At 39.1% G+C, this 22784-nt stretch overlaps 1 protein-coding gene across 9 annotated transcripts in view; it reads left to right on the forward strand.

Annotated features, from left to right (window-relative positions):
- rbfox1 (RNA binding fox-1 homolog 1) overlaps nucleotides 1–22784 on the forward strand; it is a 168592-nt gene that overhangs the window by 140348 nt on the left and 5460 nt on the right. For all 9 annotated transcript variants that reach the window (XM_058414187.1, XM_058414195.1, XM_058414170.1 and 6 more), the window contains 5 exons: nucleotides 90–150; nucleotides 1453–1506; nucleotides 8113–8245; nucleotides 10069–10108; nucleotides 15116–15180. In XM_058414187.1, the coding sequence (XP_058270170.1) occupies nucleotides 90–150; nucleotides 1453–1506; nucleotides 8113–8245; nucleotides 10069–10108; nucleotides 15116–15180 (353 nt within the window). The remainder of the gene's footprint in view (nucleotides 1–89; nucleotides 151–1452; nucleotides 1507–8112; nucleotides 8246–10068; nucleotides 10109–15115; nucleotides 15181–22784) is intronic.

Here is a 22784-nt window from a genome sequence, read left to right on the forward strand (position 1 = left end):
ACACTGATTCAGTATTTCTTTTATTTACTTTCTTTTGGGGCGGTCCTGTCTTGCGATGTCTGTGCTGACTTTACTTTTATTGCGTTTAGGTGAACAATGCGACAGCACGAGTAATGACAAACAAAAAGACAGTCAACCCTTATGCAAACGGTAAGAAGTTACGCTCATGCTTTCTCAAGTTATTTTTATTTTTTTTGCACTTAATTCAATTTCAATTTCAATTTATTGTCATTCAGAACTCTACATCAGAAGATGCAAAGCAGAAAGAAGCTCTGAATCACTAAAAAAACAGCAATAAAATGGTCAAATCTGTGAGAGATATATAACCTACATACAAGAAATAAATATTGCACATCAGATCAATTAAAAAGAGATTACATAACCAAAAAATAAATAGATAAATAAAATTTAAAAAGAAAATTAAAAAAAAACACTGAATAAGAGATGCAGAAATATAAATAAAAAACAACGCATAGATAGATAGATAGATAGATAGATAGATAGATAGATAGATAGATAGATAGATAGATAGATAAGAAAAAGATGCAGAAATAGCAATCAATTAAATAAATAGATAAATAAATAAAAGAGAAAGAGATGTAGGAATATCAATTAAAAAAACAAACAAAAATAAATAAATAAATAAATAAGAAAGAAAGAGATGCAGGAATATAAATTATAACAACAAAAATGAAAAAGATCAATTTAAAAAAAACGGAATAAAAATAAAATGGTAATAAAATAAATAAAAAAGAGATGCAAAAATATTAACTTCCGTAGTTAAAGCAAAAATGTCAGTATTTTTTTAGGACTATTTTAAGGATTTTTTATTTTTAAATAAGTGAAGTTAAACACCAAAACACAACAAAGAGCGCATCAGACTTCACAAAAATCAGTGTAATAAATGTTCAATAAATATCAAATACATCTGTTACGTAAAAATCAAGGATGTGACGTTTACAGCCAGCAGTGTCTAGGAGATTTTTTTGTAAAAATAATGACCTTAAAGTTTCTCCTCCTCATAGTGCCTCGACTTTAGCATTTTATTTCTCTTGGTGATAACGGGTCCGAATCCTTTCAGGAATTCTTTCCAGTCGGAACGCGTCTACACCCATACAAAGCAAGAACATTCCATTAAAGCAAATAAAGTCGGAAGTATATTTAGCCTGCGTTCTTTACCGTCTGTCTCGCCGTCATTTCCACCACCACGACTAATCCCGTAACAGATACGAAGCGCTTCGGAACAGACTCTGTGTTTCATTTGGTGTGTTTCAAAATGAAAAGGTTTGTAAGATGAAACCTGAGACAAACAAAACGATCCTGAAAGCTCTTTTTCCGAGCGATTAAACGCCGCCGGTCTGCGGGCTGCTTGCTTTCCGTTAAACACCATTTCACTCCACTGAAGTCTGATCCGATCTCTGGTCTAATCTCTCGTCTGTCTTTCTTACTCAGGCTGGAAGTTGAATCCTGTGGTAGGTGCAGTCTACAGCCCAGAATTCTATGCAGGTGAGCGTGTGCATGTGATCTACACCTACATTTCATTTTAGTGCCCTGTCCGGACGTTCCTAATATCCTGCAACACCAAAGCAGAACTAAACACACGTTAGCTGAGCTGCAGAGTGATGTCCAGGGCAGGAACCTGATACAGTTCTCCAAATCTCATTTTGATCAAAACCATCTTGATTTTTCGGATATTTAGCCAGATTTCGTGTTTAAAAGCAAGACGTTCTAGCAGGAACCTTCTTAACTTCCTGTACGTCCTTCCAGTGGAGCAAGAACTCTCCAGAAGGTCTTTGTTGTACCCAGCATTTCTGAGTGGTCAAAAACAAACCACCCTATTTCTAAACCTGGGAACTATACCAGAGGCAGAACATCAGGACAGACTTCATCCTAACAGTAGATCCAGAGGAACACTAGGTGTCGGGCAGGAATGTGCTCATAATGGGACACCAGTTTGTTACTGGGTTCCTTGATGGAATCTGTATTGATAAGTCACTGTTTCCATTTCAGCCAAGTGTGAAATCTCCAGAGTGAACCACAGGCGTCTCTGGCACGGGGTTTGGCACAGACTCCATTTTGGCTGTGTGTGTGTGTGTGTGTGTGTGTGTGTGTCACCCCACCAGCAGGGGGCTTGTGGACTCTGTTGCAAACCCAGCATGCCTCTGTGAAAACAGCGGGATTGAGAATAGATGCATGCTTCTGGGGTCTGTTTTCATTTCCATCTCCAAGAGGAAGGAAGCAGACGCTGGAGGAGATTTTTTACCTCCTCTTCAGCTAAAAATAGCGTGATAGCATGATAATTGTGATTGTATTTGAGAATAAAAGAAGGGCCAGTTTAGGTAAGCAGGAGACAGAAATGATAAAAAAAAGGAGAGACTCATTTCAGGATGAAATAGAAGCGCTTGGATATTTTTTTTGGGGGGGGGAGGGATTAAAATCAATATTTTCAATTTCTTCAGTCGTTTACTTAATTCGTCGCACGATCCTGAAATCGATCGGCATTCGTCTCGCTTTTCCGTCCTCTCGGAACGACGCATTAGAGCGAAGGAACCCATCAGATGCTTCACCATTTTGTCCTAATTATAATTAGTGGGTCATTAATATGGCATGATTGGCCTGACTCTGGAAAGCACTTTGAACCGCTTTGCTTGATTGAGGGCTAAAAAAATGGGTGTCGGCATCGTGGTGCATCTTTAATCACCGCCAAAATAAATCAGCATGAGTGGCCCATTCCGGAGAGGCCGTGTTTTCAGAGAGCTCTTATTCCGAATGTGTAAGCTTCTGATTTACGAGACGGACGGCTCGGTGACTCGGTCAGCTCAATTTCATTAACACCTTACGGCTCTGACGCTAACGCCGGACGGATATAAAACGTCAAGGGTCTTGTTTTTGTGATGTAAAAAAAACAAACAAAGCGAGGTAAATCACGTCGGACCTTTTTCCAGCCTCGGTGTGTAACAAAAAAATGTAGGGAGAAATCGGAAAAAGTCACGATTTGTGTAATTATATACACGCCATTATAATCGGGGGTGTGGCTTTGTTCAGAACCAATCACGTTCATGTTCAAAAGTAATTATCATTCTGATAAACCACAAATAAAGTCCTAAATAAAGATCTTCATGCGTGGAATTTAGTTAAGAAGTCTGGGATAATAAAAGAACATTAGACGAATCACAGACCAGCGTAAACATCGTCAACACACCGAGAAAATGGAGCAGGGTTAAGAGTGACCGAATCACAGAGAACAGGACGTCCCTCCAGAGTGTATAAAAGGACAAAAAACGTACCGAGGAGGCTGCCAAGAGACCTACAGCAATGTTGAAGAAGCCGCAGGAAGTTCACGTACTGATTCCTCTCCGCATGTGACGACAATCTCGGGTCATGTAACAGGGTCAGGGCTAGCGGATCAGCTACAAACCACAGGTTTATATTCACACTCTTATATTAATACAGAAACGTTTCTATAGCAACAGCTCATTCACAGGGACGTGACAACAACGCGCTGGAAAAATGCTTCAGAAAGCGTAAGCGTTATTGCTGAAATGGTCGTCATCATCATCATCATCATCATCATCATCATCATCAGGAGAGGATTGTTTAACCTGTTTAACAAGGAAGGAGTCTCCAGTGTCAGCAGGACAGGAGTTTACTGGGGAAATGAAAAGCTATCATTCTGTCATATTTTGTCATAATAATAATAATAATGTAGAGAGGGAGAAAGAGGAAGAGAGAGAGAGAGAAATGAGACTGGTGATGAAACAACGTCCCACAACATTAAATGTAACTGTAAATGGATAAATGGATGTTTGTGAGGCAAATTGTTCTGATTTCAGAGAAATAAACCCCTTCACCTCATCCCGCCCTCCTGCTGTTTCTGACATCAGCACGACCCGAAGCCTTCCGTTCCTCACGTATCACATATCAGCACCAGGCAAAACTCCAGACCTGAAATTGCCTGGAATTTTCCGGAGAACACACGAGCGGTTCTGATTTAAAACAAGAGAGCGTTCAGCGGCGAGGAACAATGCGGCCCGACCCCGACACGTGTAAAGAGACGATTAAACATGTCTGTTAATTAAGTCCTCTTTTTCCGAACACATTTGAACAGCGTGCACGCTTTGAGATAAAACACCATTCGGATTACAAAGCCAATAAAGACAGACGAGAGGAGAAGTCCGGCTCGGAGCCCGAGCATCGTCTCCGCCGTATACAAGGCACGAAAAAAAAAAGCTTTTCAAATTTAATTGCCTCTCATTTCGCCGTCATCACCTTTCACACGCAGTTCTGTAAATATGGACTTATTTTCATGTCAAATACAACAGCAAAGTTAAAGTCTTCTTACATCTTTACAGGTTTCAGAAAAATAATAAATAAAAATGAAAATTCCAGGAGTGAAAACTGAAAAAAGCAAAGCCAGCTTGCTGATACGTCTTAAACAAACCCCTCGATTAGGAGTCAGATTCAGAGTCGTGTATCGAGCGCTGGAGATGGACAAAACCAACAAAGTTTTCAAATACACCCATCATATGACCAGTGAGAGGTGAAGTGAATCAGACTGAGTATCTCCTCATCATGGCACCTGTTAGTGGGGGGGATATATTAGGCAGCAAGTCAACATTTTGTCCTCAAAGTTGATGTTAGAAGCAGGAAAAATGGACAAGCGTAAGGATTTGAGTTTGACGAAGGGCCAAATTGTGATGGCTAGACCACTGGATCAGAGCATCTCCAAAACTGCAGCTCTTGTGGGGTGTTCCCGGTCTGCAGTGGTCAGTATCTATCAAAAGTGGTCCAAGGAAGGAACAGTGGTGAACCGGCGACAGGGTCATGGGCGGTCAAGGCTCATTGATGCACGTGGGGAGAGAAGGCTGGACTGTGTGATCCGATCCAACAGACGAGCTACTGTTGATCAAATTGTTAATGCTGGTTCTGATAGAAAGGGGTCAGAATACACAGTGCAGGACGGGTCAGGACTGTTTTAGCAGCAACAACACATTATTAGGCAGGTGGTTATAATGTTATGCCTGGTCAGTGTATAGACAAAGGTTCTAAAAATGATGATGAGTCACATGTGGAGCGGTGATGAAGAGGAACTGAATGAGACGCTTCACTCCAAAATGTCCGCTTGTACTTCATTGTAATGTTTGTAGAGACGGAGCGATGGATTTTAAAGGTGTGGATCATAAATCATCATGAGTCATCCTCAAGTGTGTGTGTGTGTGTGTGTGTGTGTGTGTGTGTGTGAGAGAGAGAGAGAGAGAGAGAGAGAGAGGGAGAGAGAGAGTGATGGACTGATGATTGGATGACGGGCGGAGACTCCACTGACTCCACACTGCCATTATTCATCCCCAACATTAATCTATTAATCTATTCATTCTCTCTGTTTTTCATTCTCTCCCTCTTTTATTCTCTTTCTTGATCTTGTTTTATTTGCACTCTCTTTCTTTCCTGCTGTTTTTTTAATCTTTTCTTTTTAATCTCTTTCCTTTACTCTTTGTTTCATCCTCTCTGTCTCTCTCTCTCTCTCTCTCTCTCTCTCTACTCTCCCTCCTTACTCTCACTTGTCTAGTCTTTTGCTCTATTTTATTCTTCACCTTTCTTTCTTTCTTGCCTTGCATTTTTTTCTCTCTCTTCTTTTTCTGTTTTCTGTCATGTATTTCTTCCTTCCCCTTCCTTTCTCTTGCTTTTCTTCAGTTTTTTCCATACCCCCCCCTCCCCCCTCTCTGTCTTTCTCTCTCTGTCTCTCCCCCTCTCTCTGTCTGTCTCTCTCACTCCCCCTCCTTTCTCTCTCTCTGCCCCTCTCAGTCTTTCATGGCTCCTGAATGATGGAGTGTAATCTCAGTAGTTTATCTGGTAAACACACTCCTCATATCACACATTTGTTTTCTGCATTTTACGCACCGGAGTGATGCGTCTGCAGATACACACACGTGAACACGCCAGATTTCAGACACACCTGTCAGAGAGAGAGACAGAGAGAGAGAGGGAGAGAGAGAGAGAGAGAGAGAGAGGGTGGGAAGAGAGATACAGAGAGAGAGAGAGGGCGGGAAGAGAGAGACAGAGAGAGAGAGAGAGGGCGGGAAGAGAGAGACAGAGAGGGAGAGAGGGAGGGAAGAGAGAGACGGAGAGGGAGAGAGACAGATAGAGGGAGAGAAAGACAGACAAAGAGAGAGGAGAGAGAGATAGAGACAGAGAGAGAGGAGAGAGAGAGATAAAGGGAGAGAGAGACTGACAGAGAGAGAGAGAGAGGTAATGAAAGATTTGAAAGTCCTGTGCTGCATGGTTATTGTCCTGATTGACTTTTTACAGTTTTCCTTTGTGTAGAATCTTTCCCAGCAGAACTCTATAAAATCTCTAAATCAATAATTCTTTTCAAATCAAACGTAACACCATCGCGCTCGGTCCGAGGCTGCAGGGTGGAACACATGAAGGTGAAGCGGAGCGATCAGCGTCTTCACCTTTACACCACTCTCTCTCTCTCTCTCTCTCCTCTTTACACCACTGTCCTTTACTTCCAGCGCTAAATTTTTCATCTGGCTAATGAATGATTCAGAGTTTCTGTTAGATTTTTATTAGATCACATCCTTTTAAAACTCTATCATTACAGCATGAAAGAGCGCCTTCACCTCCTCTTCCACTTCCTCTTTCTCTTCCTTTTAAATGACCCTTCCTGCCTCATCATCATCATCATCATCATTATCCATTAGAATTAATGCTAAAAAACAATACTGTACTTCTCTCTCTCTCTCTCTCTCTCTCTCTCTCTTTATTGCATTTTCAGATTAATTTAGTTTTTAAATTATATTTAAATTATATATATTATAATTTAGTTTTAATTATATTAATAATGCTGTGCGTTATTTTTTTATTTTTTTTCCCTGCGTCTGTGAGCTTATTTGCGAGACACTTCAGAGTCGGATTTATTGCTTCGTGCTTAAAAAAACAGCCTCATAAAAAGAAATTGTGTTTTCCTTCACTGTATTTTTACTTCCTGTTACGTTTACTGCCTGTTTTACTTCCTGTTGTTTTTTTTTTACTGCTTTTGCAGCTGATGTTTGTGGGAATGTTGTTGCTAAGCAACTGGGAAATTTAAACCCCCACACACACCCCAGTAGAGAAGCTAGCTAATCACTGAGGCTAGTCAGCGTTTAGCTAGAAGAAGTTTTCTTGCTTGTGTGTTTGTTTTTAAAGACAGAAAGTCGGAAAGAGGTTGGAATTGTGACAGAAGCTTCCGGAATATCCAGATTTTCCTCGGATGTGTCGATAAATCACCGAAAGAAAACACTTTGTTTGATTAAAATTAAGCAAAAACTATATTTAGTGATGAACGCTAAAGAAACTAGGAATCTTTTTTAATGTTGCTAGGCAACTAGGGAAAGCTTCTGTTTATGTAAATGAACTATATGACTTTTATTTTTGTTTTTAAATAGAAGCTGTGACTGATGATGGAACTGAGACATGAATCTGGAAATATTCTTAGCCCTGAGGTTTTCTGTGAAGTTTTATTAGATTCGATGTGTTCTACTGTTCAAATTCTTTCTTGAAATTGCTAATAATCCAATCACGTAAGATCCAAGTTACAGCTAGCTATACTACATAGCTAGCATAGAACACCCAGATGTTAGTCTCTCCATATAGCAATCATTCTTTTTATTATTATTATTATTATTATTATTATTATTATTATTATTATTATTATTATTATTATTATTATTTAGATGCTTGTTCTGGTTTGCAGTTTTTTGTAAATGATGTCATCAGTATTAAAATGCCATTAAAATCCGCTTAGCATCGTATGCCAGTGCTGTGATTCCACTGTGCGGAAAGAAAAGTTGTTTTTATATTATGACCTTCTCCTATACAGTGACAGTAGTTAGCTTCCAGGCTAACCCTGACAGTGACATGTCCTCTGTGAGTGTAGCAGCTTAGTTAACTCGCTAGCAGACTTTTGTTCAACTTCCCTGAAGCTTTTGTGTATTTTGTGATGTTTCTCACACACACCTTTCTAAACCAGATCAAGTACAAATGAAACTTTTGCTTGCCGTTTTAGCAGCTAATTCCCGATTCTTTTGTTTGTTTGTTTGTGTGTGTGTGTGTGTGTGTGTGTGTACACAGTGCCAGGTTTCCCGTACCCAGCTGCCACAGCGGCTGCAGCCTACAGAGGGGCGCACTTAAGAGGGAGAGGACGCACCGTGTACAACACGTTTCGGGCAGCAGCTCCTCCACCACACATCCCAGCGTACGGAGGGTAAGAGACCCCTACTTTTTTCATATTTTTTAAAATTGCTTTTGTTTGTTAAAGCTGGTTTTAAATGATTTTTGATTTTCTGCGGTCTGGAGTCCATCCCCGGTCAATCAGAGCAACGCTAGCCAATCGTGTGTGTCTATGAGCTCCAGTATGTGGAAGAGGGCTGATGTTTGATTCACTTCCTGATGTGGAGTCGATTCAGAGTCAATTCACTTTCTCGTTGAATTAGAGCTCAGTTGAACGCTGAGGAAGAATACGTCAGTCAGCGCTCTCACAGCTCAGGGTTCAGTTAGAAAAATTTAAAACACGCTAAGACTCAGTAAAAATCGATTTTATTATTATTTTTATTAGCTTGCTTAATTCTGTGCGGTGGCTGAGAAGTGCAAAGGACAAGGACGATTCAGACAAACCGGGAAAAGGTAGGTATAGTTTGCGAATGGAATTCTGACCTTTGATTGGACGAGACATCTGTCACTCAGGATATACAGGAAGTAGGAAATTGTGTACCTAACTTTATTTCTTGTACATGTGTGGAGTTCTGCCTTCACTTTAAACCATTTTTGTTTTGTTAGTGAAACTGTAAACCTTTTAAAGAGAATAACAAACATATATATTTATATTTATAAGAAAATGGAGTTCATTCAGCGTTATGATGTTGATGTTGGAGATACTGATAGCGTATCATGGAGTAAAGATTAGTTTGCGATCTCTAAAAACACACCAGAAGTTCCGTAGACCAAACTATTCCAGATTAAAGGATGTAAGGGGCGCTATAAGAGCAGAGCTGTGTTCATACACACACCAATCCACTTTCTACTGCTGCAGCTACTGCTGGACTTCCTGTAGATCCTGAGTGACCCATGTCTCGTCCAATCAGAGGGAAGAATTCCGTTCACACCCTACACCTACCTTTTCCAGGATGGTCTGAATCGTCCTTGTGTTTTTGTACTTGTTATTGTGTTTTGCACTTCTCAGCCACCGTAGTTCTATGATGTTGGACACAGTTTTTTCACTGTGAGTCTTAATATAGTCGTGAAGTGATGGACTTCCTGTTACACTTTCACTTCCTGTGAGAGAACTTGCCTGAAGGTGTCCCTGTTTCTGAAGCGTCGCAGCTTTTTTTAAACGTGCACGAAATCTCCCGAGAGCCCGCGCTCGCCTCTGATCCTCACCTCCATATTCTACCTGACAGAAGCGTTCGCGGAGACGCGGCGTCTCGCTGCGAAATTGTTTCCTCTAACGCTGTTCCCGTAACACGGTTAGCTCGAACCCCGGCTGTATTCCGAACGACTCATTTAGACTTATTGCGCTTTATGAGAGACGCTCGCACTCTGCTGATTTCCGGAGAGGGATTCTTTTCAGCAGCGTCGCCGTCCTCCGGGGTTCTGGAGAAGAAAAAAGAAATCACACAGCAGTCGCTAAATCAATAACACACTCAATAAACGAATATAAACATAAACATAGGATGGAGGAGGGGGAAAAAAAACCCTTCATTCAATTGAGGACATTAAATAAAGGCTTCCATTCTCTCCGTCTGAATATTGCTGCATGATGGGGTTTTTTTCCTACCTTCTTTTTCAGCTTCTTCATTTAAAAAAAAAAAAGAGGGAGTGGCATCGATGTAAATGGATCAATCTAGAAGAGAAATTGTTTGTGTGTGTGTGTGTGTGTGTGTGTCCGAGTGCAGTCACAAACATGCGTGTGTTGTTTAAGTCTGGATTATTAGATTGAAAAGCGTTTGCACTTGAATGGGAACATTCACTTACATGGAATTTCTCTCTCTTTCTCTGTGTGTGTGTGTGTGTGTGTGTGTGTGTGTGCAGAGTCGTGTACCAGGATGGATTTTATGGGGCAGATATTTATGTAAGTATGAACCCATATCTACGCCGTCCTTTCATACTCCTCTGGATTCCACCTCAGTCTGTTCCGATTTAACCCTTTATGTCGCCTTCAGAGTGAAATTAATAGAACCGAATCATTAAAAAAAATAAATCTGACAACAATACTGCCAATTAGGGCTTTTGGTAAACATGACAAAAAATAATTTTAATCAAATAACAAATTAAATACTTACATTGTTTAATTAAATGCAATTAAATAATACAAAAATATTATTTTTTTAAATTATTTTTCTAATACAGCGAATGTTGAAGCTTTTGCTAAATATGAAATTAAAATATATTTTCTTTTCTTTTTGTTTCGCTAATGAAAAGCAAAAAGTTGTCCTGCTGATTAACAGTTAAAATGACTCATATTTCATAAATATTGCAGGTCACTTTGTGCTCTGAGAATAAAATGAAACGCTGTGATAAAAATACAGCTTTTTAAATGTGTTTCTTATTACATTAATTAGCAAAAAATACACAAAATGTCATGCTAATTATTACATAAAAAAAGCATTTTTACTAAACGATTATATTTCTCTCGCAGCCATAATTGTCCGTCTCGGTTTGTACTGTCAGGAAATATTAAATGATTTGAAATTATCGTGATAAAATAATGACTTTTACTGAGAACTCGGACAGTTTCAGGTCAGTTTGAATTCGTGGTCAGTATAAAGATTTAAAATGTTGTTGAATTGCTGTCACATGACCTTCAGCTCTTATCTCCGCCCGCACCTGAGGTCAGGTGTCGTTTTGGTGTCTGTTTCATTTCATTCGACTCATCGTCATCCTCACAAACGCACAGGAAGTTCAGACTTGCTTTAGCTACGACAGCTAACGTCTGTTCTCCGGTCAGCTTTTTCCACTCACTGGGGCACCAAAACATTGTGCAAACCAACTGACCGAGCCACCCTTACAAAGGCAGAGGCTTCCGCACGTCCTGGAAAACCAGGAAATTTATAGACTTGTTTTACAGTCATGGAAAAGACTTGGAAATTAAGAAACGTGAGCTATAAAACATGCTGGAAAATCAGTGAGATCATAAAGACGTGGCTGCCATCATTGCAACGTTTATAGTCCTTTCTCCTCAACGGACTGTATTTCTTATTAAAGCAAAAATTACCGTTAATAACTTTGCTGTGCTTTGTACGGAATAAAAAGTCATAAAAGGTCCTTAAAATTTCACCACATCAACAATTACACACTTTTCTGTTTTCTGGAATTTTTTTTGTGAAATGGAGATAAAGATGTTTGGGATGCGCCGTTATCGGAAAATAATCAACCCTCTGTGCTTTATCGCTTACTTACCCTCACACACTTATGTGTCGCTCTCGTATCTCATATCTGTAAATGTCACGGTGAGAATTACGGAGAAATCACAAACGCAGTAGCAGGTGTGACAATTATCGTCTCTTTTACACAACAGCACTTGGCCAGACAAACACACGCCCACGCAGGAGCACTCCATCCCCAACAGCAGGGTTTAGCTGTGCAGATATACCTCCTGTGTCCACACACACACACACACACACACACACAGCTCTTCACTTTCCGTCACCCTCTCTCTCCTTTTTCCTGCTGCGAGTCATAAAGATAAATGACGGCTTGGCTCGGGATTGGTATTAAACCCCTGACCGCACCGTCACTCCTCCTGAGCCAGCAGCTCTGTCCCAGCACTCAGACTGGCCTCGGGACTAAAAGGAGCTTTAAATACGGGTTCTAGATGTTCCCTGTTCCCCCAATAAAGCCCAGTCCTTCTCTGACACCGTGTGAGTAAATGATTTGTCAAGAGGCCTGGCTGGAAAGAGATGATGACTTCATTAAGCAGTGAGTCATCAGGCACCGGGTTGCCAGGTCTTTCCTTCAGAATTTTAGCATATTTTTTTTTTGCTGGAAATTAATTAACGACAGGGCGATGTGATGAAGAGGAGTTACTCTTACCACTGTGAAGACGATTATTTATCAGCAGCAGCACGTCCTGGAGTGTTTATTCCTCTTAATCACCCGGAAAAATGCCAGAAAGACATATTCTGCTATTTTTTACCCATTTATAGTTATGTCTAAATCAGCTTTAAACAGCCATCACCTCAGCAGCCTCTCTTTTCTTTTCCTCTCACGGTTAATACAACAAAAAAAAAAAAATGGAGATTTCTTCCATGAATAAATAAATGACCATGTCTATCCTTACTCGACTGAGCTGTTACTGTAAAAAGAAAGTGCATTAATATTAATATAAAACTGTGCTGCTGTTATAGAAAAAATTAATCAACACCTTCTGACCAATCAGAATCCAGACTTCTGTATGCAACTCAAATAATGAAGCTAATTCACTTTGTTAAAAAATATATTTTAGTATCTGTGACATACTGGGTTGAATCTTGTTAAGAAGATCTGGCAACCCTGGCTGATCAGGGAAACCCCATTTTTGGAGCAGAAGGAGAGCGAGGAAGGAGTGATGCAGTTTAATAGCCTAGAGGAGGTAGAGAGAGAGAGAGAGAGAGAGAGAGAGAGAATGCTGCAGTGTAATATGTTAGAGTAGAGGAGAGTGAAAATGAGGATACAGAGAGCGGAAAAAGCTGAAGGATTTTTAGAGAAAGGAATCATGAAATGTCTGCATTATTCAGTTTCATGTCATCAGCAGGTTTTCTTCTGCAAAAATAATCAGAAGAATAGTTAAATAAATATAATTAATGATAATAATGATAGTTAAAAAGCTCTCCTGCGTCACAGAAGAGTATCATGATGTTCGATATCTGATATCATCCTCCATAATCCAAGCCTTTTGGAAACAGCGCACATCAAATGTCTAAAAAACTGTACAAACTGTGAAATGTGAGCTTTGGAACTATAAGAGATAAGAAAAAAATTTATAATAAATAAATAAATTGAGGCTGCCTTGAGGAGGAAAAAGAGCAGAAGAGAAGAGCAGGGTAAGGTGAGAGGGCAGTGATGGAGAGACAGTGGAAGAGAAAATAGTCAGCAGAGAGAGAGAGAAGCACTGAAGTGTGACAGCATGGAGGACGAGTCTACCATCCCGGACGAGGATAAAGGAGAGAAGAGCAGGACCGCAGAGAGAGGAAGAGAAAGACGGAGAGAGAGAAAACGGGGTGAAGAAGTAAGAGAACAGGACAGAGATTGAGTTTAAGAGAGTCCGGGGAGAACGCGAGGGCAGATGGCTTTGTGTTTGCGTCCTCGCTTCTGTGTGGGATTCTTCAAGGGGAAACTGAGGAACGTCGGTGCACAAAGAACTCGTCCGTCCTCACCGCGTGAGATTTAGCGTTGTTTTTTTGATCCGCTGACGTTACACTTCCACATCTGTTCTATTATACTTAATAACAGTGATGAAATGAGGAGTAAAAAGAGGCAACTGGGGAACGTAAAGGTCTAGTAGGGACGCTAGCTAAGGATTCAAGCTAGTAGAATTTAGTTATAAGCCTAGCATATAAGATGGAAAGGCATAGGGACACTAGAAATGTGTCAGAAGTGTCCAGAACATCGACATTTACCTCAGATATGTTATGGTAATTTAGCTGAAGCTAACGTGTACAAGGCAGAATGAGAGTGGAAATGAGACAAATATACCCAGAATATCAACATTTACCTCACATATGTTTAGAAGTTACGAAGAAAAGACTTAGCTTGACTAAAATTCAGCTCTAACTATACTAACAATCAACCAATTAATCAAACACTAAAGCTAATGCCTGACGCTAATGTGTACAAGACTATAGAGCGTGGAAATGAGACAAATATGCCCAGAATATCAACATTTACCTCAGATATGTTGAGGAGTTGCTAAGAAAAGACTCCATTTGACTAAAATTCAGCTGTAACTACGCTTACAATCAATAAATAATTCAAACACTGAAGCTAATGCCTCACGTCGATGTGTACAAGACAGAATGAGTGTGGAAATGAGACAAACTCTACCACAAACTCTAAAGTTGAGTTTTCTGAAACATGTTGCAAGGCAACTGGGGAATATAAAACACGCAGTAGGAAGGTTAGCTGAGACTTAACGCTAATGTGTCCAAGTTAGTACTTAGCTATGAGTCTTTTTAGTTCTGAAGCCAGAATGAGAGTGGAAATGTGCCCAGAATATCAACCTTTTTACCTCAGATGTAGTGGAAAATTATTAATAATAGACTCCAATTGACTGGAATGACACTGTACATATACTTAGCAACAACCACTAGCCAAGTTAGTGGAAATATACAGTAGCTAGAGAAGTTAACTAATAAGAGAAGCTAGCAACTCTGTACCTAGTCTTTGTAAACATGGAAAGATGGTGGAAATGAGACAAAAGCATATTCCTCAGATCTGAAATGACACTAAATACACTAAGCACTGAGCGCTAACCGAAGCTCCTCGGGTTCATGTTGAGAGAACAAAAACGAATGGACTAAATGAGCTACCAAAAACCCTTCTGTACTAGCTTAGATCTCAGAGTAGATTAGTTTAGCAAAACAACCAAATTGTACCAGCTACATACTCTCACCGACAATCCCTGCCACTTCCTTCCAAACTTTTTCATTTTCTTGATAATGTCTCTAGACTCTAGTCTTAAACTGCAAAGAAGAATTAAAGTTGTGATTAGTGAAGTGAAGAAATGGACCGGTCAGAGGAATCCATCAAGCCAATCATTTAGGTTTTGTGGCTTTGCAGCTTTTAATAGAACTAATTTGGATTGAAGTGAGGAAATCTGAATTAGACTGTCGGAATCGCAGCTCCGAACATAGATGACGCCCCCACACCACCACCACCACACCACCACCACCACCCCCACACCACCCTTGCTGCTTTACTGTGAATGGATAGGATCATTTTGATTGCGTTAATTTCAGTAAAGTTCCTGAAGTTCATGTGAAGATGTGCAGAAAATGATGCTCCTACTTCTGATGTTGAGGTAACGGGTGTAAAGCAACAAGTGTCCCTAATAAGTGTTCCTTTGTACGATTTCGTGTGTGTGTGTGTGTGTGTGTTATAGGGTGGTTACGCTGCTTACCGATACGCCCAGCCTGCCACAGCTGCCGCTGCCGCCTACAGTGACAGGTAAGACACACTCTACTACTTACACACACACACACACACACACACACACACACACCAGATCTCCAGCAGAGCCTTGTACTCCAGCATGGATCAGTTTTGCTTTTTGTTTTTTTCTTTTTTTTTCCCCCGAGGTCAAACCCCTCAACTCCCCCCCTTCCTTCCTCACGATCCTACGCGAGGGATAAAAGGCCACACCGATTTATTAGTCTAATTCCCATCTCGCGGCACGTTAATTGGCAAATTAAATCAAATGAGATGTCACGGCAAATGTAATGGCAGGAGGCATCCATGGTGGACTACGACTGCGAAATGAACCCACGATCCCGAGTCTCACTGACCCGCGCCGTCCCTCTTCATTTTACGACATCCGTTTTACACATTTGGAACGTAAATGCTCTTTACGGTCTCGAAATATATTCCCAAAGCCATTCCTATGATATTTGCAAAATCTGTGTACACATTTCTAACTCTTCTCTTTCACCTTCACCTTCATTTAGTCTCATATTAGTTAATGTCGTGTCTGTAAAGTCAATAAGAGAGAAATGAAATGAACAAGGTTCCGAGCCTTGTGTTCGTGTTAAATGAACAGTGATGAAATGGAAAATTACACAAATTTATTATACACTCATTTCAAATGTAGACTTTTCCTAAAATCCCTTTTTTTTCTTTCTGGAGTAAAGTGGGCGTGTTTTAAGGGCTGATAATTAGCCTCATAGCTTGAGTACGAGAAAAAAAAGAGAGAAAAAGTAAGCATCAGGTTTCGTCTGATCACGTTCATTTATAAGTATGAAGGGAATTATATTTATATGCAGCATAATTTAGCAAAATCTACTTACCTTGTGTTAATTAAAACACGCAGCTCATTAGATAAATTGCTAATGCCTCGCTAGACAGATCGACAGAGCAAGCAGACGGCAAATCCATCGCTCGCTCACATCTACAGTGTTTATTGTGATGTTTATGAAACAACAGGCAGGAAATCTGTCTTTTATTTTTTCCCTAGCTGTGTGATGATACTGTTTACTCGATATCCTTATGTCATTATTTTTTTTTAAATGTCCTTATTTTTTAAAAATGTTTTTTAAAAAATACCTTAATATGTTAACCTACCAAAAATGTGATATTAAATATAAATAAATTATGAAAATGTAAAAAAAAAAAAAAAAAAAACCAGACACACACACACACGTCTGTGCTGAAGGCTTTCTCACATGAACATTTGTTTTTTTAATTCAATTAAATTATAATTTTCTATTAAATTTAAATTTAATGTATTTAAAAAAAAGAAAAAAATTAAATAAAAATTTTTCAAATTTATAATCACTTCCACATTTTTTGTTAAATAAATTGTGCCTTTTTTAATACTAATTAATTTAATTTAAAATACTAATTTAATTACTTGAATATTTTGCTTTGTATATTTTCATAATAAATTAAATAAAAATAAAAACACTCCTGCTGTTTTAGTGTAAAATGTAATTGTCATTCGTCGCACAAACTTTTTATGATTTTATATATATTTATACATATTTCTTTCAGAGATCTGAACACGTGTAAAAAAAAAAAAAAAATCAAAAAATCTCATTCATCCTGTCAGATATTCCCATTTTTTTTTAACCTAATACATCCTATAAATATATATTTTTTACGCCACGACATGAGAGGGTGACTTCCTGTCAAAAACCACAACCTGAGACCACTTGATGTTTTCTGTTTTAAAAGAAAACACACACACACACACAAAGTGACTCGTTATTATCCTGTCATATTCCAGCAGCAGTGTCATAATCTGTCAGCGTTTAATGTTGTTTTATTTTTTCCTCTCCTGCATGACTTGAGTGTTTGTGCTGTGAAATGTGTCGACTAATTAATTGTGAATGGTGTCATGCCATCATTACGTCACCTTTTTTTTCGGTGTGTGTGTGTGTGTGTGCGTTGTGTGGTGTCCTCCTGTTGCTCTCGGCTTGTCTTCTCTCTCTCTTTCTCTCTCTCTCTCTCTCGCACACACACACACACACACACAGTGCCCAGAGCGTTCACACTGTGAGTAGCACCTCTAACAGAACCTCTCCAGAGGCGGCGGCGGTGTGAATGTTGTCAGGTGTGAGATTCGAGTAGCGAGATAATTAAGTCCTTAATCATGCCTTTGCTCTTTTGTGGACGAATGTGCTGGAGCATAAAGACACGCTGCAGTCTCTAAAGATCAGAACAGTTTAGAAATCGAAAATTTCAACTTTCCAGAAAGGAATATTTCTGCTAATTGAATTTAAGTTTAAAAAAAAAAATTCATAAATAAAATAAAATACGCCGGGGAAGAAAAAAAAGAGATCCCACTTTATTGCTTATAATTGATGTTTCCTGCATTAGCATGTAAACGAGCGCTATACTTCATGATAACATCTCGTTTAAATATCTCCGCGGACTGTGGAAGTGTAAAACGAACCTGCCGAAATCTTTTAAATAACTTCCGAGTTCCGAGTTAACTCCTTATTCTGGATGAATTATTTCCAATTACGTAATCATCTGACGTTTATGTAAAACACACTCGCTGTTTCTCTAAAAAGAAAGAAAAATTTTCTTGATTTGACGTCATAAATAATTCCCACGAGCGTGAACCAATCACAGCAGACGTGCTAATGATTCCCGACGTTACTGGGAAGTCAGGTCGATTTTCTGCTAAACGAATTAGCTAGTGAGTGAGCATTTGGGTAATGCTAGTTATAGATACAATTTAGATAGATTTAGATAGATAGATAGATAGATAGATAGATAGATAGATAGATAGATAGATAGATAGATAGATAGATAGATAGATAGATAGATAGATAGATAGATAGATAGATAGATAGAATAGAATACACATAGAATATATTATATGTGTAATACATTGTGTGTGTGTGTGTGTGTGTGTGTGTGTGTGTGAGTAGATAGATAGATAGACAGACAGAATAGAATACACATAGAATATGTGTTATATGTGTAATACATTGTGTGTGTGTGATAGATAGATAGATAGATAGATAGATAGATAGATAGATAGATAGATAGATAGATAGATAGATAGATAGATAGATAGATAGATAGATAGACTGACAGACAGAATAGAATACACATAGAATGTGTTATATGTGTAATACATTGTGTGTGTGTGTGATAGATAGATAGATAGATAGATAGATAGATAGATAGATAGATAGATAGATAGATAGATAGATAGATAGATAGATAGATAGATAGATAGATAGACTGACTGACAGACAGAATAGAATACACATAGAATGTGTTATATGTGTAATACATTGTGTGTGTGTGTGTGTGTGTGAGTAGATAGATAGATAGATAGATAGATAGATAGATAGATAGATAGATAGATAGATAGATAGATAGATAGATAGATAGATAGATAGATAGATAGATAGATAGATAGACAGACAGAATAGAATACACATAGAATGTGTTATATGTGTAATACATTGTGTGTGTGTGTGTGTGTGTGTGTGAGTAGATAGATAGATAGATAGATAGATAGATAGATAGATAGATAGATAGATAGATAGATAGATAGATAGATAGATAGATAGATAGATAGATAGAATAGAATACACATAGAATATATTATATGTGTAATACATTGTGTGTGTGTGTGTGTGTGTGTGTGTGTGTGAGTAGATAGATAGATAGATAGATAGATAGATAGATAGGTAGATAGATAGATAGATAGATAGATAGATAGATAGATAGATAGATAGATAGACAGACTGACAGACAGAATAGAATACACATAGAATATGTGTTATATGTGTAATACATTGTGTATGTGTGATAGATAGATAGATAGATAGATAGATAGATAGATAGATAGATAGATAGATAGATAGATAGATAGATAGATAGATAGATAGATAGATAGATAGACAGACTGACAGACAGAATAGAATACACATAGAATATGTGTTATATGTGTAATACATTGTGTGTGTGTGTGATAGATAGATAGATAGATAGATAGATAGATAGATAGATAGATAGATAGATAGATAGATAGATAGATAGATAGATAGATAGATAGATAGATAGATAGATAGATAGACTGACAGACAGAATAGAATACACATAGAATATGTGTTATATGTGTAATACATTGTGTGTGTGTGTGATAGATAGATAGATAGATAGATAGATAGATAGATAGATAGATAGATAGATAGATAGATAGATAGATAGATAGATAGATAGATAGATAGATAGATAGATTTTCTTAATCAAAAGGTATTTCCAGATCCGTTCAGTGTTACTCGGATTCCGTGTAGTGTCCATCATGCGGTTACTATAGTAACAGTAATGTATCCAGAGTTAATATAAACCTGTGAATTATCGTCTCTGCTGCTGTTATAGGAAAATAATCTGCACCTGAATGTGCGGTGAAATAATTGAGCTATTGAGTGAACAGTTCATTCTGTTTATTGTGATAGAATAACGGTCAGATGTTTGTGAGCGTTGTGATGCCATTTGTTTGATTTTTTTTCTTCTTGTGCTCGGAGCTCAGGGATGATTTCTGCAGAATGGTGTCGGGTTTCGAAACTCTCGCGTCTCGATCGAACCCCGGTGCATCACGTCTATTATGCAGATCGTGCGTCTCTCTCAGTCACAGTCTCGGAGTCGAGGCGGTCTGGCCGTGGCGGTGAATAAGAATAGTTTTTTAAGAAAATGAAACTTGCCACAAGATCACCAAGCAGCAAACTTTTAAGAATCCGAGGAAAATTCGAACGTGGCTTTTCCGTAAACAACACTGTAATGGATTGTTTTTTGCAAGGTCATCATTTTTAAAATGATACTGAATTATAAAAACAAATTACTCTGCGCCGAAATGGTCCAGAATTAATTATTCGCGTTCAGCTGGGGAACACCGAGAACCGTTCACAGCAAAACCAGATGTGAAATTGCCTACTAATCACGCATAATTAGATATTAACAGAATAAGGTTTTAATCTGTGCCGAGTCTCACCGTCTCAGACTCAGTGGCAACTTTCACTCCGTTCTGAGAGATCTTATTCACCAGAGTCCTGAAAAACATCACTCCAGTCCCAGGAGGAGAACACAGAGAGCAACACCGGAGTCACTAAAGATTACTTCATGCAAACAGACTTTACATTAGATTATTAAATAAACCTGACAACAAACAAACAAAGACAGCTGATAAACCAGAATGGCCTCAAAATACTGACTGAGAAAATCCTCTAAAAGTATATTATAGATGTTCTGAGCAGTGTGTAGTTTAGTGCGCTATATACCAAAATATCTCTCATGTAAATTCATTGTTCCTGTAAAGCAGGTGGACGAGATTTGAATTTCTGATGGTGCCATCTGGAGTGCCCTAGGTCAAGGCCAGATGGGTCGGGACAGCGTGCTGCCGTTTATTCACCTCACAGAGCCCTCTAGTCCCGCCTCTGTGCCTGCGTTAGCCCACTGAACTTTCTGACCTTTGACGTTCCATATGCGTGAATCCTTAGCTTCTCCGGCGCTCCCCGAATCCACGGGCGAACACACCACACACACCAGCTGTGCTTCTGCACGCCGCGAGCACTGACCGGGGGTAGTTCACGACGACCAGGCCGCGGGGATACGGAACAGCTCGTTGTGCGTGACCTTGCTCGACTGAGAAACTCGGATTAGCTGTTTGATGCTAATTACTAAATAATTACTTAATTACTATTAACCTTTTATGCTCCTTTACATTCCTGAGGCTTCTCATTAAGCACACAGAAATAGATGACAGTGAGGAAAAGGGAAATTCTTGGTTTCTGGTAGATTTTTTTTAGATTTGTGGCTCAAAAAAAACCATCATGCTGTTGTTCAGTCATGTGTAACGAGGTCTCCAGGTAACGCTCGTGTTCTTCAGGTCATGTTTTCATCACGCTTCTGTAACGTGAAACAAAAGTTGCCGCTCGGTTCGTTTGCTCGACCGCAGACCCGCAACAAGCTGCTTTATTTTCCCGCGGGTCAATAGAGTCACGTCGAATCTGCGCGCACGTTCAAAACAAGTCAGCTAATGTGATTAAGAGGGCCGATTCTATCCAAACACTCACAGCGAATGAATGATTCATTAAGTTATTAAATATAGCTGCGAGCAGCAATTAAAAAGGGGCCATGCAAGATGGCTGCCAAGCCGCTGTCCCTAATTAGACGTGAGATGGAGGTCATGATGCGTCGTTTGTCACACCTGCGCACTGAGTCATGCAGGCTGGCTAATGCAGCGAATGATGCGGGTCACATTCACTCTGTTTGTTTATGTAGCATGCTAACTGCTAGATCACAGTCTGACTCCCCAGACACTGCCTCTACACTGCCTCGACTCTCTTCCCTGAGACACTGAATATACATTTCTTCCCTACATACTAATTTTATATTCATTTCTAAATGCTGACTTTACACTCCTGCCTTAGACGCTGACTTTACACTCCTACCTTAGACGCTGACTTTACACTCCTACCTTAGACGCTGACTTTACACTCCTGCCTTAGATGCTGACTTTACACTCCTGCCTTAGATGCTGACTTTACACTCCTGCCTTAGATGCTGACTGCCTTAGATGCTGACAATTTCCTCTACACACTGACTTTATGCTCCTGCCTTCGACTCTGACTTTACAATCCTGCCTTAGATGCTGACTTTACACTCCTGCCTTAGACGCTGGCTTTAAGCTTCTGCCTTCGACTCTGACTTTATGCTTCTACCTTACAGTAGATGCTGACTTTACACTTCTGCCTTTGATGCTGACTTTACGCTACTGCTGACTTTACAATCCTGCCTTAGACCCTGACTTTACACTCCGCTGACTTTACGCTCCTGCCTTAGATGCTGACTATGCAGTTTTCCCTTACACACTGACTTTACGCTTCCGCCTTAGATTCTGACTTTACCCTCCTGCCTTAAATGCTCCAATTAAATTCCTGTCTTAGACACTACCTTTACCCTCCTGCCTCAGTTGACCTGTAATATCACATTATATATTACAAAATGATAAAATAATCGGAAATAATGATTTTTTGAGTTGATGTTCTGCTATACAGGTAGAAATGATGTCACATTTGAACTATTTTTGAAATCAGGGTCATATATTTAAAAACATTAATTAATCAATTAAAAATCAGCTGGGAATTCAAAGAAATGGTATAGTCCAAAATGTCAATCATTTTAAGATTTCTGTGATAATATCTAACCTGCTGGTGAAGTGATTGCTAAATGTTTTTATTTATTCCTCTTGTCTTTGAAATGACGTTGTACAGAAATATTCCGATCGATCTGCTATACTTGTGGCTTGTTTGGTTCTGCTCCTGTGAATTGTTCATGTTCCACCCCGGGTTACGATCTGGAGTCCATCACCTCTTCCATTGTCTTCTACATCGTGATCGTTATCATTCAGTATTTCTGTGGTGAATAAGTGCGATTGGTCGTACAGTACGCTGACGCATAATGTTATTCTGTGCTGTTTCATGGGTTTGCTTTTGTTTTTGTTTTTGTTTAGGTGATGCTTTACATTAAGGTTTCCTTATCTGATTATTATTAACTCCATCAGCAAGGGAGTGATAAACTTCAGCATTTAT

Source organism: Hemibagrus wyckioides, linkage group LG02 (genome assembly GCF_019097595.1).
Source record: "Hemibagrus wyckioides isolate EC202008001 linkage group LG02, SWU_Hwy_1.0, whole genome shotgun sequence".
Classification (NCBI taxonomy): Eukaryota; Metazoa; Chordata; class Actinopteri; order Siluriformes; family Bagridae; genus Hemibagrus; species Hemibagrus wyckioides.